Here is a 19,220-nt window from a genome sequence, read left to right on the forward strand (position 1 = left end):
CACACTTTTAAACAACCAGATCTCGTGAGAAGTCTATCACAAAACAGCACTAGGGGGATGTTGCAAAATCTTTAGAAACCACCCCCACGATCCAGTCACCTCCTACCAGGCCCCACCTCCAACACTGGGGATTCCAACAGTTCAACGTGAGATTTGAGTGGAGATACAGAGTTGAAGATATATGACTTGGTAAAAGTCAAAAGTGAGGTTTGGAGGTGAGGGGAAAGGGATTGTTTGGCTGAGTCATTTATTTTTGCATTTGGGTGTCTTTCATACCCCAGTTTGGTCGCCCAACTCACATTGATGCCTAAGACCCAGCTGATTTCTCTTCATTTCTGCAAAGTTACTGTACCATGGCAGGCCAACGAACATGTCAAAGGAAGAGCAGCAGAGCTGGCCCCAAGGTAAGGAAGCTTCCACAGCTTTATGTTCACTTACAAAGTTTATATTTCTCTTGGAGTTTTAGGTAATCAGGGCTCCCAGGTAGAGCTGGCTTTGTTAGTGAAACACCAAGGGTTTGGTCTAGGTCTTGATGCTTGCTGCACAGATAGCCAATCACTGAGATGAGTATTGCCAAGGAAGAAAGCTTTAATAGGGTGCTGAAGCCGAGGAGATGGGAGATCAGTCTCAAATCCATCTCCCTGACTAACTAAACTTAGAGTTTTTTAGAGCAGGGAAGAAATGTAACCATGTGTGGGAAAACAGAAATTAGGGAGTGGTGGTAAGGAGGAGGAGTTGGTTAACAGGAAACAGGTGGTCAGCTAGGCAATCATGATGGGTGATGGTAAGGAGTCTAGAGGCTAATTGTCAAGATATAGTGATGTGGTATGTTTTAGTTCCTTGACACTATCTGGGAGGCTTGATGGTTAGTTTTCTGGGAAAGGAACTCAGATAAGACCAATGTAACTTTCTGAAGTTTTAAGACTAGGAGGATTAATTTCTATATTTATTTAAAGAAACCATAAACGTTAGTTCTATGGAACAATTATGCTTGTTTTCAGCTTCATGGGTTTACAATTTCTGCAGTTGCATAAGGCCCCTTATGCTGAGAAGTACCATGCATTTGGTCTAATGCTCTGATGTTATTATCTTCAAACTCTTAATAATTTTGAACAAGGAACTCTGAATGTTTACAGGTTATTTAACTGGTCCTGCCTCCTGGCATTCACCACTTTTCACTAACCCCATAGAAAAGTATGATTTTTTTTTTGTCCAAGTTTGTCTTACTGTTATCATGGAAGTATAGGTGTTTTATATCCTTCTACATCCTACCAAAAGTAGAAATCTGTTTAACTTATACTTTACCTTATTTTAATTTTACCCCAAGAGAAACATGGAATTTTTGAAATTGGTTAGAACTTCACTATGCAAGTTTGACTTTCTTTTTTTTTTGAGGCGGAGTCTTGCTCTGGCCGGATCTCAGCTCACTGCAAGCTCTGCCTCCCAGGTTTACGCCATTCTCCTGCCTCAGCCTCCCGAGTAGCTGGGACTACAGGCGCCCACCACCTCGCCCGGCTAGTTTTTTTTGTATTTTTTAGTAGAGACGGGGTTTCACCGTGTTAGCCAGGATGGTCTCGATCTCCTGACCTCGTGATCCACCCGTCTCGGCCTCCCAAAGTGCTGTGATTACAGGCTTGAGCCACCGCGCCCGGCCAAGTTTGACTTTCTTAATCCACTTTTCTAATTCCCTTTAATTAAATGTGCATATTACTTGTGGTGCTTTGTACTTGGAGTGGTTTGACAGCCACTACAAGAAAAAAAGTCAATACTTAAATTGTTTTCATTAAGTTTAATTCTGTACATTTGTAAATGTATTTCGAATTCCTTTTAGCCAAACTGCTATACCCACTATCCCTGAAGATATATCATGAGTATTTTTCTGTCTGTAAGCCTTTTGTGCATACCATCTCTCATATCTCTCACTCTTTTCAATCTGACTAGCTCTAGAGTTCCCTGTTTCCCATAACATTTTCTTCACATCTCTATGCATCTTTGCTTCTGTCTAAACGTTTGTTTTCCTTTTTTAAATTTTTATTTTTAATTTTTAAGGGTATATTGTAAGTATATATATATATTTATGGCATATATGAGATAACTTTTGGTACATGCAGTATATAATAATTATATCAGAGTAAGTGGGGTATCCATCATTTCAAACATTTATCATTTATTTGTGTTGTAGACATTCCAATTATACTCTTTTATTTATTTCAAAAGGTGCAGTAAATTATTGTGGACTATAGTTAGCCAGTTGTTCTATCAAATATTAGATCATATTCATTCTCTCTAGCTGTTTTTGTCTGTTTTTTAGAGAGAGTCTCGCTCTGTCACCCAGGCTGGAGTATAGTGGCACAATCTTGGCTCACTGCAACCTCCACCTCTGGGGTTCAAGTGATTCTCCCACCTCAGCCTCTTGAGTAGCTAGGACACCTGGCTACTTTTTTTGCATTTTTAGTAGAGACGGGGGGGTTTTACCACGTTGGCCAGGCTGGTCTCCTGCATTGTTGACCTCAAGCAATCCACCTGCCTTGGCCTTCCAAAGTGCTGGGATTATAGACATGAGCCACCATGCCTGGACACTCTGTTTTGTTTTGTTTTGTTTTACTTTTTTTTTCTTTTTTATGGAGATGGGCTCTTGCTGTGTTGCCCAAGCTGGTCTCAAACTCCTGGGCTCAAGCAGTCCTCCTGTCTTGGCTTCCCAAAGTGTGGTGGTATTAGAGGCATGAGCTACTGTGCTTGACCCTATATTTTTGTACCCATTGACCATACCCACTTTCCCCTCACTTCCCATTCCCTTCCCGGCTTCTGGCAACTATCATTCTACCTCTATCTCCATGAGTTCAATTGTTTAATTTTTTAACCCTCACTGAATACTCATTTTCTGTAATGGTTGTCACATACACTGTTTATCTTCTTCGTGTATTATCAGTTATATATTTCCTTATACTCATCATACATTTAGATGAATGAAATATCCCCCAACTCAAATATGTAATTATTTTTTAGAAACTTTTTTCTAAAACATGGACTTGTGATTCTGTAATCTTGACCGCTTTATATATTGATATGAAATATGTGTTTTAATAAATAAAAATGTAATACAATCTTTTCAGTGATATCACCATGGATATTAGGGCATTAGACTTCTGAATTCTTCTTATTTTTGCCTTCTCACTGGATTTTCATTCTCTAGAAGTATTTTTATTATTTTTCAAGTACCTATACATTTCTGACATTCATCTACTCATTTATGCTTTCATTTATGCACACTGCAAGTACTTATTATGCATTGACTATGAACCAGCCAGTGTGTGAAACTGTGATTGCACCATAGTTTCTGTCCTCATAGAGATAATCTGCTGTATTTTACCATGGAGAAAACTTTGGGGGATAAGAAAGGCTTGATGGACAAAGTGACTTTTAATTTGTTATTTGAAGTAAGAGTTAAATAGGCCAAGAAAGAATTGGAAGAAGAGGGTTTGGGAAAGGGAGACTTCTAGGCAGAAGAAAGAATGTAGGCAAAGTCTCTAAGGCACAAAGGAGAAAGGTGTGGTCTGGATTAAAATTAGTTTGTCTAATGTTGAATACATTTGAAATCACAAAGAAACTACTAAAAATGTGATTTTTTTCTATTAGACTGGAACATCCAAACATTTAAATTTATTTTAACTATGTAAGTAGTTAACTTTTAAAAATACTTTCTCAGCAAGAACATATTATATTTTTGGCTCTGGATTTATTATAGAGACTATCCATGATAGCCCAAAATATCTTGGAACTCTTTTAGGAATCTGAAATGAGGACCTTAAGCAAGATTCATGTGGAGTTTTTCTCTAGGGCTAGTGTATAAGAGGGAAGCCTATTATAAAATTTGGTTTGGAGGCTAAGAATTTAAACATTTATGTGTGTCCCTTTTCAAAGTGGAGGGATGGTACAAAGTGAACATTTTATGATATCTTCCTGCTCTAAAAATGATAACTTAGAGTATTTTTTCATTTGAGTAAATTCTTTGTAAATATTATGAATAGTCTAGTGAGTTTATGCCAATGAACAATATTGATATTACTTTATTAGAAAATGCAAGAACCTCCAAGGAGCATTGAAGAATTCTTGAAGTTTCAAAATTGGGTGAGTAGAGCATCTTATTTTCTGTGCCAATACATCATTTTAAAATATCAGTTATGGAGATGTAGAAGGCTTAGAACAAACTTTAAGACTAGAAATTTCTGAAATATGTTTCAGTGTGGAAAGTGTGTATATAAATACTTATGTCCTTTGAGTAGGCTCTATGTTGTAGTCTTTCCCTCTTGTCAACATTCTGTTCTCTTTTTCACATTAAAAAAATTCTAGCTCTATACAGACATTTCTATATACTTTTGTTAATGTAAGATTTTTGTCTTACGTATTTACACCTTAAAGAATATCCAACAATTATACTTACTTACCTCATTTATTTATGCACCACACCTGAGACAGGTAATTTGTAGAGGTGTTACATCAATATTCCCTGTATTGAATCAGAGTGAAAAATTCAAAATGTGTTTTCCTGTTGAAAGTTCAGTTTCCATTGTTATGTTTAATTATTGACTTTGCCTGGAGTTTTTGGTCTTGCTATAAGTCTTCCCTTGGATCCATGCAACTGCAAGTGTGAAGGTCATATTTGTTTTGCATTGAGGAATGTCAAGTAAGGGTCAGAATAAACATGTCAGTATAGAAAACAGAGAAAAGATGGCTTTTTAATGAGGTATGTTTGTATTTTGAGTGGATTGAAATATAAATAATCTACATTTATTTATGCTTAAATATAAATAGTGCTTGCTGTGATTAAACTGCTAACAATGTAGTTTCAGAAATATCTACTTTTAAATATATATTTTCTGTTTTTATATTTGTTTAGGTAAGATTTTTGTTTGTTTGTTTGTTTGTTTTGTTTTACTTTCAATGTTTTGGGAAAGGATTGCACTTGGATGAAAACATTCCTAGTTACAAAAGTTTACTTCAGTCACATGGTGTAGCTAAGTATGTTGAAATACTTTTAGGACAAACTTTTTGTAACTATTTTTGATTTAAATAATGATGCAAATGTGCTGCAGCCTAATGACAATGTTTCAGGACTTTTTAATGTTTTAAGTTTTAAGTTAAAATTAAGCTAAATTCAGCAAATAATGGAGACTGTATTATTATACATATTTGAGGACCTATGATTTTAAATAAAATATTCTAATTATTTGAAGTAGTAAATATGTAATCCCTGTGTTTAAATTGAGAATGATACCAATCAAATCAAGATAATAGGTTTATGCCAGCTCTTCACTAAATATAGGATAAAACCAAATCAAACCATGTATTATTAATAGTATGTCAGTAGTATCATCTTTGTATGCAAAGGACATATTTATATTTGTATTCAAAGGCTATATTTATAGCCTTCAATTTTTATCAGATAGCATTTGATAAAACAACATATCTATTTGTATCATTTTGTCATTTATAGGTTTATCTGTAAATCTTTTCTTATTGTCTGAATTTCACAACCAAATACTCATATTCTGTAGTTATTTTTTATGGTTTGAGTATGTTTATACATTGCCAAACTATTGGATATTTGAAAATATTCAGGAATAAAATGACTAGATGTTTAATTTTTTGTTTGCTATACAAAGTCTTTGTCTAATAGACGATGGTAAAAAAGTAATGACTGCTGGCCGGGCGCGGTGGCTCACGCCTGTAATCCCAGCACTTTGGGAGGCCGAGGCGGGTGGATCGCGAGGTCGGGAGATAGAGACCATCCTGGCTAACATGGTGAAACCCCGTCTGTACTAAAAAACACAAAAAAATTAGCCGGGCGTGGTGGTGGGCGCCTGTAGTCCCAGCTACTCGGAGGCTAAGGCGGGAGAATGACGTGAACCTGGGAGGCGGAGCTTCCTGTGAGCCGAGATTGCGCTGCTGCACTCCAGCCTGGTTGACAGAGCAAGACTCAGTCTCAAAAAAAAAAAAAAAAAAAAAAGTAGTGACTGCCATGAATTCATTTAAGAAATATTTTTTCTTATTTATTTATTTATTTTTATTTTTTGTTTTTTCTTCAGAAAAAACAAAACAAAACAAAACAAAAAAAGAAAAAACAAAAAAAGAAAAAGCAAAAAAAACAAAAAAAAAAAAAAAAAAAAAACAAAAAAAAAAAAAAATAAATTTAAAAAAAGAAATATTTTTGAACACCTGCTATGTGCCAGGCACATGGATGCTTAAGATACATCAGTGAATAAAAACAAGGAAAGATGCCTGCCCTCGTGGAGCTGTTATTCTTTTAGAATTGAAGCATATTATTAATCCAAGCTCTGCTATTAACTAGCATTATAACAGTACTTGCAACCTACATGTTAGCTACTAGTTTCTCTTGTCTTCTACTTAATCTTTTATCATATCATCTAAAGTCTTCTCTTTTTTGCCAGTTCCTACCATTTCTATCTTTTTTGGTAATTTTAATATTTTATATCATCTACTCTTTCACCTCTTCCTATCTCCTGTTATACTTCCATGTATCTTTTTATCTTCAATTGTTTTTATCCTCTCATTTCTCTGTTGATCATTTCCCACATTCCCTTCACTCCATCACAATTCTGTTCCTAGTTTTATTTTTATAAAAATATTTTTATATTTTATTTTTATAACTTCTTCTTTTTCCACTATTGTTGTATCAGTGTCAGCTCTCTTGCTTATTCTATTCATTCACTCGTTTAGTTATTTCTGTTCACTACCCACTATTTGCCCAATATTTTTCTGAACACTGGAGTTACAGCAATGAACAAAGACAAAAATTTCTACTCTTATGGAATCTATATTATCTTCCTCCTTTTTGTCTCATTTCTCTTTACTATCACACTTTAAAAAACTCTTTTTGGTTCTTCAAGTACTAAAATGTTGATTCCAATTTCTTCCATATTTATTTATTATACTTTTTATTTTTCATGTTATTTATTTCTGACTACCTTTTTTCTGTGTCCATGCAACTTTTATCTGGTAGAACTTTAATTCATCTTCTCTTAGTTCATCAATGTTAATTTTTGTTAACAGGGCTGTTAGATTTGTAATCTATATCTGGAGAGTACTCAGATCCATGCTATGATTTTTCTTAGAGGATCAAAATTATTTTATGATAGAGAAAATAATTATTTCAATCCCGTTCTCTTTATTGAGGGAATAGCCTGATTTATTTGCTTATTTGTTTATTCATTTATTTATTCATTAATCCATTTAAATCCTTATATCAAAGCTTAATATAAGGGAAGAAGAGCTAAATAATAGTCACTTTTCCTACTAATTCTAGTCATGGTTCTTATTTCTTACCTTTTGTTTGATACTTCAGCATTGTCTCTTGGGCTTTGGGACATGGGTGAAGACTTAACTATATATTCAATAAAAAAAATTCGTCTCTAAACTCCACGAGAGCCCTTTTGTCTGTCTACTGTCCCTTCTCCATCTCTAGTTTTATATTAGCATATAATAATTTGTGCTTCTGCCACTGCCATAGTTAATTGCAGTAATTAAAATAAACATAACAAATACATAGCCAGTTCTTGCTTCACTGACCCTGTTTTAAATAAGATAAATGTTCTTCTTACTTATCACTAAGGACCACAGTGCTATAATGTAGAATTTAACTCCATAGGGAACAATAACTTCTAGTCCAATTCTTTTGTTCCTTTGGAATTTGAATACATTTATTTACTTTTAATTAATATAATCACCATAGACTCTGGATGTTCATACTCTAGTAGTAGTGTTGATTTCCTTTCTGGCAGTATGAGCTGCCTGACATCTCATCTGCCTGTCAGCTGCTAGTTGACTCAGTTTGCCTTTTTAGGTCTGGCCACAAAATTTATTTTTTAGATAACACTCTATTCAAGAGATATCTTACTGAAGGCAAAATATAAAGGAATAAGGAAGGAAAGTAACAGAGAAATGAAATGGGGAAGATAGATTATGATCTGCTATAAGATATGATCTACTCCAATATAATCATCTGGTATCCATTTAATAATACAGCCACAAAGAATTCATTAAAAGAATTTAAAAATCACCTTCTTTGTATTAATGGCTTCAGGATACCTGTCAATCCCTTGATTACGTTGGTAATGTAGAGAAGACAGAGTCTCATCAGCCTTGTAGAATTTCTGGAAACTTTATTCAGCTCATAATATTTCAATATCTTGGGAAAAAGGATTGTGATATCTCAAGCCTGACATAAAGAATACATATTCATAAAGATTTGTACATATTATAACATCTTTTCAGATTCCTTTTAGCCTCTTCCTACTCCCTCAACTCCCCTAACAACAGCAACACATGACTCATAAGGACTATGTTTCAAAGTATCTGCCATTCTAAATTGACAGTGTTTGTCTTCATGGATTTTACCCTGTGACCTTTTCTTATTCTTCAAAGTCTTTTACATTTTTGACACAGTTTTCCAGATTTCAATGTTGGAAAACTTTCCCAAGTGGCTATGCGTCTTATTTAAGATACACATTTGCAGGATTTGAAAGAGGGCACTTCGTATTTATATAACACTCTTTTTTTCAAAATGACAGAGGGACCTTTTTGGAAAAGTTTTCCAGTGTTAAACACTGGGTATTATTTTCATATCTTACTGTTAGCACAGTTAATAAATGAACACGTGTATGATGAGTTTAGGATTGCTTTTAAAGGAAGAGAAAAGGAGATGGCACAGTCCTAGGTGGGTTTGAAATTTCTGATCTGCAGACTTCAGATTTCTTCCTCTTAAGCTAAGTCTCCCAGTGTATTTTACCCAAACTCCATTGCAGAGTTTCATCCTACGCAAGTCTCCCACCATTCCAAAATGTATTCTCTTATTTATAAGCTTTTAATTATGTTGACTAACTTTCTTTGTTTTGCTATTATTTGATTATATTAAAAGATCTTATACTTAGATTTGCAAATATTAATGTTGTGGTTCCACTTCCCTTCTTCTCTTCATTTCCCTTGTTTCCCTTTGATTCCATCTCCTTCCTTTCCTAAACAATTTAGTATTAAAGCCATTTGGCGGCCAAAACAAGGCAGACTTCCACATTGAGAAAGAAGGGTTTGCTGTGGTGGTCCTGAGCAAGATTTCTGAGTCCAATAATGGTTAGGAGGATGTCCATGTGACACCACAGGTATCAGAATCCAAGGGAATGATGATGATATTCATACATAAAGGGAGAAGAGGAAGGTAGCCTTCACTCTGATGTGGGAGGTCAGAGATCAAGTAGGGGTAAGGAGGATGTCCTCGCAGAATTGGCAACCTAACATGGAGTATTAGAGCCCAAGTAGTATGAAAAGGGTATCCACATAGGGAAGAGTCTGGGAGCAAATATGAGAGATTGGTTACATAAAAGGATTGATCAAATGAGTAAATATATTAAAGATAATGGCAGCTAGGTTTTTAATTGTTAGGGATGGAAATTATAATATGGAAAGAGAAAAGTAGAATGGTTAGAATTGGAATTAGAGGCATCAGTGTGAACTCATGGCTTTGAATATATAAAAGTAAAAAAAAAAAAAAAAAGTGAGGAGGAATTACTCCGGGAAGATGGCAAAATAGCCTTTATCCCTTTGCAGAAATATCAATTTGAACAACTATCCTTGCAAGAAAAAGACCTTTACAAGGGCTAAGGAATCCAGGTGAGATATTACTAGCCTTCACTATATGGGAGTCCTAGACTTAGCACAGAAATAAGAAAAGATACCTTGAAGAGGTTAGGAAGGACATTTTCAAGTTACCAAGCAAGGGCAAAACAGTGTAGAGAGAGATACCTTTCATGTGGGAAAGGGAAAGGAGAGTGAACTGAGCACATAACTTTGCCATGGATCCCAGCAAGAGGACTGTGCAAGCCCACCCTCCACAGCCCCACGCTCCAGGCCAGCACCTGTAGACTCAGTCTCCAGGCCCACTCCAGTGGCAGGATAGCTCCCACAGCCCCAGGCTATCCTTCTCAGACTCAAACTCCAGCTCCCCCCCAACACCATGCCAGCCCCTTGGATTTTTGACTTTAGGCTAGCACATGAGGCCCCAGGCTCCAGGCCCTCTCTAGCACCAGGCTGCTGCAGGCTCCAGGCCATTTCCAGGGGTGGCAGTCTCCTGGGCAGTCAGACTTCAGGTCCACTCTGGTGTACTCAGGACCAGGTCTGCACCGGTAGACCCCAGCACCAGGCCAGCCCATGGACCCAGGCTCCAGGACTGCTCCTAAGACCTAGGCTCAAGGCCAAACCCCACAAGTCCAGGAACCAGGACATCCCCCAAAACAGATTCCAGGCCCACCCCAGCAGCAGGCCAGCCCCCACTTCGGTGTCAGGTTGGTCCCTGTGGACCCAGGCTTCAGTCCTGCCTCCACAGATTAAGTGTACAGACTCCACCCATTGGACTGCTGTGCCATGTTAACACCCCTTGAGCCTAGGATTCAGGACCACTCCAGTGGACCCAAGAGGTAATACCACCTAAGGGAACCCAGAGGCTCAACCCCATAAACCAAAGTACAAGGCTAGCCACTGTGGGCTCAGGTATCAGGCCTGCCCACATACTGAACCAGATACCAAGTTACCTTACTTGACAATTCCAGCAGGAGATCCGTGGACCCCACCAGCTGGCCTGCCTACATTTTCTGTGTGGGCTGACAGGTGAAGGGCTTTTGTGCTGAAGCCAGCCTGTAAAGACCAGAAGAAGCGCCTGTTCTTCAAATGTGCAGACATCAAAACAAGGCCACAGAGGTCACAAATAGTCAGGGAAACATAATATCACCAAAGTAACAAAATGAAGCATCAGTTGCCTAAAAAAATAGAGATCTACAAACTGCCTGATGAAGACTTAAAAATGTCATCTTCAAGAAGCTTAGTAAACAAGAGAACACAGACAAAGAAAATCAAGAAAACAATAAAGGAACAAAAGTAGAGGTTTAAAAAAGAGATAAAAATCATGAAAAAGATCCAGACACAGGGATTCTGGGAGCTGAAGAACATAATGATTAAACCAAAATAATCCATAGAAACCTTTAACAGCAGATGTGATCAAGCAGAAGAAAGAATAGGGGTACTCAAAAACAGATCATTTGAAATTGCTGTCAGAGGAACAAAAATATAGAGTGAAAAATAGTGAATAAAGCCTATAAGACATGGGACATTGTCAAGTGAAACATACATACATAACAGGAATTCCAGAAGGAGAAGAGAAAGGGGTAGAAAACTTATTTAAAGAAAGAATGATAGAAATATTCCTAAATTGAGAGAGCAAAATAAACAGCAGGATCCGTGAAGCCCAAAAATCTCCAGATAGATTAAGACAAAGAAGAAATCTTCCCCAAGATAACACTATAATGAAATTCTCAAAAGTCAAAGACAAGGTAATTTTGAAAGCAGCAAGAAGAAAGTTATTTATTATATACAGATATAAGATTTTAAGCAGATTTATCAGCAGATACCTTGAAATCCAGGAGGGAGTGGGATGATACGAAGTGCTGAAAAAAAAAAACAAAGAATTTGATAACCTGGCAATGTTCTCCTTCAAAAATGGAAGTCAAGATAACAACTTTCACACACATGGAAAAAATGTTGGGAGTTTATCACCACTAGATGTGACTTGCATTAGATGCTAAAGGGAGTTCTTCAAGTTCAAGTGAAGAACACAAACGATATAAAAACATATTAAACTATAAAACTCACTATAAATGTAAGAATATAGTCAAAATCAGAATACTGTAATAGTGTGTTGGTAGTATGTAAATTACTTTTAACTCTATTATAAGAGTTAAAAGGCAAAAATATAAAAAATAACTATACATCAAACTGAATTCAACAAAACATTAAAAGTATCATTCATCATGGCCAAGTGGGATTTATTCCAGGGATGCAGGGATGGTTCAGCATATACAAATCAGTCAACGTGATATGTCATATCAACAGAATGAAGGACAAAACCCTTATGATTTCCGTTGATGCTGAAAAACCATTTGATAAAATCCAACATTCCTTCAAGATAAAAATCCTCAAAAAACTGGATAGAGAAGGAATACACTTTAACATAATAAAAGCTATATATGACAGACCCACAGCTAGTAACATACTGAATGGAGAAAAGCTGAATCCCTTTCCTCTAAGGTCAGGAACACAACAAGGATGCCCACTTTTGCCACTGTTATTCTAACTTTCACCACTATTATTCAACCATAGTACTTGAAGTCCTAGGTAGAGCAATCAAACAAAAGAAATAAATAAATGGCATCTAAATTGCAAAGGAAGAAGTCAAATTATCCTTGTTTGCAGATGGTATGATCTTATATTTGGAAAAACCTAAAGACTTCATCAAAAAACCCTCTAGAACTGATAAACAAATTCAGTAAGCCTTCAGGATACAAAACAACATACAAAAATCAGCATTTCTACATACCAAGAGAGAAAAATCTGAAAAAGAAAGTAAAAGGTAATCCCATATATAGTAGCCAAAAATAAGTGAAATACCTAGGAATTAAATTAACCAAAGAAGTGAAAGATCTCTACAATGAAAACTATCAAACACTAATGAAAGAAATTTAAAAGGACACCAAAACATGGAAAGATAGTCCATGTTTATGGATTGGAATAATCAATATTGTTAAAATGTCCAAACTGCCCAAAGCAATTTACAGATGTAATGCAATCCCTATCAAAATACCAATGACATTCTTCACAGAAATAGAAGAAAAAATCCTAAAATTTATATGAAACGGCAAAAGACCCAGAATAGCCAAAGCTATTCTAAGCAAAAAGAGTAAAACCAGAGAAATCACATTACCTGACTTCAAATTATACTACAAGCTGTGTTAACCAAAACAGCATGGTACTGGCATAAAAACATATATACACCAATGGAACAAAATAAGAGAACCCAGAAACAAATCCATACATCTGCACTGAACTCATTTTCAACAAAGGTGCTAAGTATGTACATTGAATAAAGGACAGTTTCTTCAATACATGGTGCTGGGAAAACTGGATATCCATATGCAGAAGAATGAAACTAGACCCCTATCTTCTTGCCATATACAAAAATCAAATCAAAATGGATTAAAGACTTAAATTTAGGATCTCAAACTATGAAACTACTACAAGAAGACATTGAGAAAACTCTCTAGCACATTGGTCTGGGCAAAGATTTCTTGAACAATATGCCACAAATACAGGCAACCAAAGCAAACATGGACAAATGGGATCACATCAAGCTGAAAAGCTTCTGACCAGCAAAGGAGACTACCAGTAAAGTGAAGAGACAGCCCATAGAATGAGAGAAAATATTTGCAAATTACTCATCTGATAAGGGATGATTAATAACCAGAATATATAAGGAGCTTAAGCAACTCTATAGGAAGACTAATAATCTGATTAACAAATGGGCGATATATTTGAATAGACATTTCTCAAAAGGAGACGTACAAATGGCAGACAGTCATATGAAAAGTTGCTCAACATCACTGATCATCAGAGAAATGCAAATCAAAACTATAATGACATATTGTCTCACCCCAGTTAAAATGGCTTATATCCAAAAGACAGGCAATAACAAATGCTGGTGAGGATGTGGAGAAAAGAGAACCCTCGTACACTGTTGGTGGGGATGTAAGTTAGTACAAGCACTATGGTGAACAATCTGAAGGTTCCTTAAAAATCTAAAGATAGAGCTACCATAGTCTAGCAGTCCCACTGCTGAGTATATACCCCAGAGGAAAAAAAAAAATCAGTATGTCATAGAGGTATCTGCACTCCCGGGTTTGTTGCAGCACTGTTCACAATAGCTAAGATTAGGAAGCAATCTTAAGTGTCCACAAGCTGATGAATGTATAAAGAGAATGTGATACCTTTATACATGGAGTATTGTTCAGCCATTAAAAACTGTAAGATCCTGTTATCCACACAGCATAGATGGAACTGAGAATTATTATGTTGAGTGAAATACGCCAGGCACAGAAAGACAAACATTGCATTTCTCACTTATTTGTGGGTTCTAAAAATCAAAACAATTGAACTCATGGAAATAGAGAGTAGGCGGAGGGTTACCAGAAACTGGGAAAAGGAGTTGGAGGATTGGGAGGAGATGGTATGGTTAATAGGTATAAAAATATTAGTTAGAAAAAATGAATAAGACCTAGTATTAATAGCACAATAAGGTGAGTATAGTCAATAATGATTTAATTGTACATTTAAAATAACTAAAAGAGTATAATTGGATTATTTGTGACACATAGGATAAATGCTTGAGGGGATGGATACCCCATTTTTCATGATGTGATTATTATGCATTGCATGCCTGTATCAAAACCTCTCATATACACCAGAAAGATATGTACCTACTATGCACCCACAAAAGTTAAAATTAAAAATAATTATTACAATAATTTCATAATGGATATACAATATATAAAAAATGTAAATAGTGAAATAAAATGTAAATAGTGAAATTGTCTTTCTGTGCCTGGCTTCACTCAATGTAACAATTTTCAATTCCATCTATGTTGCATAAAATGTGAGGGTGAGAGTTAAAGTGTAGAGTTTTTGTATGTGGTACATGTTAAGTTGTTATCATCCCAAAATATAATGTAATAACTGTAAGATGTTTTATGTACGCCTTATATAACCACAAGGAAAAACCTTGTGTACATACACAAGAGATAAAGAGAAAGGAATCAAAGTGTACCATTATTTAAAAAACCATCAAATCACAAAGGAAGAGAGGAATAGAGGAAGAAGAGAATGAAGTTACTATTAGGTTGGAGCAAAAGTAATTGTGGTTTTTTGTCAATAACCTGTAAATAAGTGAGAAATGCAATGTTTGTCTTTCTGTGCCTGGCTTATTTCACTCAGCGTTACTTTTGCGGCAAAAACCACAATTACTTTTGCTGCAACCTAATACAAAACAATCAGAAAACAGTGAACAAAGTGGTGGTATTAAATTCTTTTTTTTTTTTTTTGAGACAGAGTCTTGCTCTGTCACCCAGGCTGGAGTGCAGTGGCGCAATCTCTGCTCACTGCAACCTCTGCCTCCTGGATTCAAGAGATTCTCCTGTCTCAGCCTCCTGTGTAGCTGGGATTACAGGCACACACCACCACACTTGGCTAATTTTTGGTATTTTTAGTGGAGATGGGGTTTCACCATGTTGGCCAAGCTCGTCTTGAACTCCTGACCTCATGATCCACCTGCCTCAGCCTCCCAAAGTGCTGGGATTACAAGTGTGAGCCACCACACCCGAACTGGCAGTAGTAAATTATTCCTTGTCAATAATTGCTTTAAATGTAAATGAGTTAAAGTCTTCAATCAACAGATGAAAGTGGCTAGATGGATTTTTTTTTTTTTTTTTTTTGAGATGGAGTCTTGCTCTGTCACCCAGGCTGGAGTGCAGTGGTGTGATCTCAGCTCACTGCAGCCTCTCCCTCCCGGGTTCAAGTGATTCTCCCTGCCTCAGCCTCCTGAGTAGCTGGAACTACAGGCACACACCACCACACCTGGGTAATTTTTGTATTTTTAATAGAGATGGGGTTTCACCATATTGGTCAGGCTGGTCTCGAACTCCTAACCTCAGGTGACCCACCCACCTTGGCCTCCCAAAGTGCTGAGATTACAGGCATGAGCCACCATGCCTGGCCGGATTAAAAAAACAAACAAACAAGCAGCAGCTATATGCTGCATACAAAAGACTCACTTTAGCTTTAAGGACACACATGGACTGAAGGTGAAGAGATGAGAAAAGGAAATTTATGCAATGGCAATAAAAGAGAACTAGGATAGCTCTACTTCTATCAGATTAAGTAAACTTTAAGTCAAAATCTTTTAAGAGAGACAAAGAGGGTATTCATATAATAATAAAGGGGTCAATTTGCAAATAGTGTCTAACAATTGTAAATATATATGCACCCACTGTCAGAACACCTAAATATATGAAGCAAATATTAACAAAATTGAAGGGAGAAATAGACAGCAATACATTAACAGTAGGAGACTATAAGGCTGTATTTTCAAAAATAGATCATCTGGAGAGAAAATTAATAGGGATCTGGAGGACTTGAACAACTCTCTAGACAAAATGGTCCTAACAGACATGTACAGATCATTGTATCCAAAAGAAACAGAATGCACATTTTTCTCAAGTGAACAAAGAAAACTCTCCAGGATGGATTATATGTTGGGCCACAAACAAGACTTAATGAATTTTATAAGATTCAAGTCTTATCAAGTATCTCTTCTGACCACAGTAATATTAAACTAGAAATCAGTAATAGAAGGAGAACTGGAAATTGAACAAAATGCTCTTGAATAGTCAGTGGGTCAAGGAGGAAATCAAAAGGGAAATCAAATTATCTTGAAACACATGAAAATGGAAATAATGTCCCAAAATTTATGGAATACAACAAAGAATTTCTAAGAGGGAATTTTATAGCAATAAATGCCTACATTAAGAAAAAAATCTCAAGTAAACAATCTAACTTATATCTCAAGTAACTAGAACAAGCAGAACTAACTAAGCCCAAAGTCAGTAGAAGGAAGGAAATAACAAAGATCAGAGCAGAAATAAATGGAGAGGCTGGAAAAACAATAGAGATGATCAACAAAACTGAATTGCGTTTTTTTGCAAATCTCTAGCTAAACTAAGGGAAAAAAACTGGAAGATTCAAATAAATAAACTGTCAAATCTCTAGCTAAACTAAGGGGAAAAAAAAGGAAGATTCAAATAAATAGAATCAGAAATGAAAGAGGAGACATTGAAATTGATACCACAGAAATATAAATAATTATAATAGGCTACCATGAGAAATTATATACAAATAAATTGAATAACCTAGAATAAATGAATAAATTCCTTGAAATATACAACCTACCATGACTAGATCATGAAAAAATAGAAAATTTGAACAGACCAATAGTAAGTAAAGAGATTGAATCAGTAATTGAAAACCTCCCAATAAACGAAAGCCCAGGATGCTTTAACTTTACTGGTGAATCCTACCGAACATTGAAAGAAGAATTAATATCAATCTTTCTCAGGCTCTTCTGAAAAACAGAAGAGGAAAGAATACTTTCAAATTCATTTTATGAGGCTAGGGTTACCCTGATACTACAAGGACACTACAAGAGAAGGAAACTGTGGACCATTTCTCTTACAATGAATAGTAATGGCAAAATCCTCAACAAAAACAAGTGAACCCAATTCAACAGTACATTTAAAGGATCATATACCATGATCAAGTAGGACTTATTCATGGGATGCAAGGATGATTCAACATATACAAATCAATAAATGTGATAAACCACATTAGCAGAATAAAGAATAAAATCATCATCTCAACAGATGAAGAAAAAGCACGTAACAAAATTTAGCATTGCTTCATGATTTTTTTTTTTTTTTTTTTTTTTTTTGAGGCGGAGTCTGGCTCTGTCTCCCAGGCTGAAGTGCAGTGGCCGGATCTCAGCTCACTGCAAGCTCCGCCTCCCGGGTTTACACCATTCTCCTGCCTCAGCCTCCGGAGTAGCTGGGACTACAGGCGCCCGCCACCTCGCCCGGCTAGTTGTTTTTTTTTTTGTATTTTTAGTAGAGACGGGGTTTCACCATGTTAGCCAGGATGGTCTCGATTTCCTGACCTCGTGATCCGCCCATCTCGGCCTCCCAAAGTGCTGGGATTACAGGCTTGAGCCACCGCGCCCAGCCGCTTCATGATTTTAAAAACTCTCAGCAAATTAGGTACAGAAGGAATGTACTTTGAGATTATAAGGACCATATATGAAAGCCCACATCTAACATCATAAGCAATAGTGAAAAATGGAAAGGTTTTCCCCTAAGAACAGAAACAACACAAGGATTCCCACTCAGCACTCCTATTCATTCTAGTATTGAAAGTTCTACTAGAGCAGTTAGAAAAAAAGAAACAAACCATCCAAATAGGAAAGGAAGAAGTGAAATTGTCTCTGCAGATAACATAATCTTGTGTATACAAAACTCTAAAGACTCTAAAAACTGTTAGAAATATTGAATGAATTAAGTAAATTTGCACAATATAGAATCAACATTCAAAAATGAGTAGTATTTCTAGGTACTAGCAATGAACTATTTAAAAAAGAAATCAAGAAAACAATCTCTTTTACAATAACGTGAAAAATGGATAAATTTAAAGAAGGAGTATTGGCATGTAGCTTTTTTTTTGTTATGTCTTTTTCTAGTTTTGGTATTAAGGTGATACTGGCTTCATAGAATGATTTAGAGAGGATTCCTTCCTTCTCTGTCTTTTGGAATACTTTCAGTAGGATTGGTACCAATTCTTTGAATGTCTAATATAATTCAGCTGTGAATCCATCTTGTCCTGGACTTTTTTTTTGTTGGTAATTATTCATTGCCATTTCAATATTGCTGCTCATTATTTGTCTGTTCAGAGTTTCTGTGTTTTCCTGGTGTAATCTATGAGTGTTGTATATTTCCAGGTATTTATCCGTCTCCTCTAGGTTTTCTAGTTTGTGTGTGAAAAGGTGTTCACAGTAGCCTTGAACAAACTTGTGTATCTCTGTGTTATCAGTTGTAATATCTCCCCTTTCTTTCCTAGTTGGGCTTATTTGGATCTTCTCTCTTCTCTTCTTGCTTAATCTCGCTAATGGTCTGTCAACTTTGTTAATCTTTTCAAAGAAAAGAACCAGCTTTTTGTTTCATTTATCTTTGTCTTGTTTTTGTTGTTTCAATTTCATTTAGTTCTGCTGTGTTCTTATTTATTTTCTTCAGCTGGGTTTGGGTTTGGTTTGGTTCCTGTTTCTCTAGTTCCTTGAGGTGTCACCTTAGATTGTCTTGTTTTGCTCTTTCAGGCTTTTTGATGTAGGTATTTAATGCTGTGAACATTCCTCTTAGCACTGGTTTTGCTGTACCTCAGAGGTTTTGATAGGTTGTATCAGTATTATTGTTCAGTTCAATTTTTAAATTTCCATCTTGATTTCATTGTTGATGCACCGACCATTCAGGAGCAGGTTATTTTATTTCCAGGTATTTGCGTGGTTTTGAGGGTTCCTTTTGGAGTTGATTTCCAGTTTTATTCCATTGTGGTCTGAAAGAGTACTTCATATAACTTTGATTTTCTTGAATTTATTGAGACTTGTTTTGTGGCCTGTCATATGGTCTATCTTGGAGAACCATGAGGTGATAAATAGAATGTATATTCTGCATTTGTTG

General features: G+C 36.0%; 1 protein-coding gene and 1 long non-coding RNA gene across 9 annotated transcripts in view; one reads left to right on the forward strand and one right to left on the reverse strand.

Moving 5' to 3' along the window:
- Positions 1-19,220, forward strand: part of FAM227B (family with sequence similarity 227 member B) — a 303,682-nt gene that overhangs the window by 5,483 nt on the left and 278,979 nt on the right. For all 8 annotated transcript variants that reach the window (XM_033190154.1, XM_033190157.1, XM_033190158.1 and 5 more), the window contains 2 exons: positions 282-404; positions 4,075-4,128. In XM_033190154.1, coding sequence (XP_033046045.1) covers positions 354-404; positions 4,075-4,128 — 105 coding nt within the window. In that variant the 5' untranslated portion in view covers positions 282-353. The remainder of the gene's footprint in view (positions 1-281; positions 405-4,074; positions 4,129-19,220) is intronic.
- Positions 1-19,220, reverse strand: part of LOC117070686 — a 126,991-nt gene that overhangs the window by 1,103 nt on the left and 106,668 nt on the right. The window contains exon 2 of the long non-coding RNA XR_004432005.1: positions 4,446-4,639. This is a non-coding gene — a long non-coding RNA (uncharacterized LOC117070686). The remainder of the gene's footprint in view (positions 1-4,445; positions 4,640-19,220) is intronic.

This window comes from Trachypithecus francoisi, unplaced genomic scaffold (assembly GCF_009764315.1).
Source record: "Trachypithecus francoisi isolate TF-2019V2 unplaced genomic scaffold, Tfra_2.0 Lachesis_group3, whole genome shotgun sequence".
Classification (NCBI taxonomy): domain Eukaryota; kingdom Metazoa; phylum Chordata; class Mammalia; order Primates; family Cercopithecidae; genus Trachypithecus; species Trachypithecus francoisi.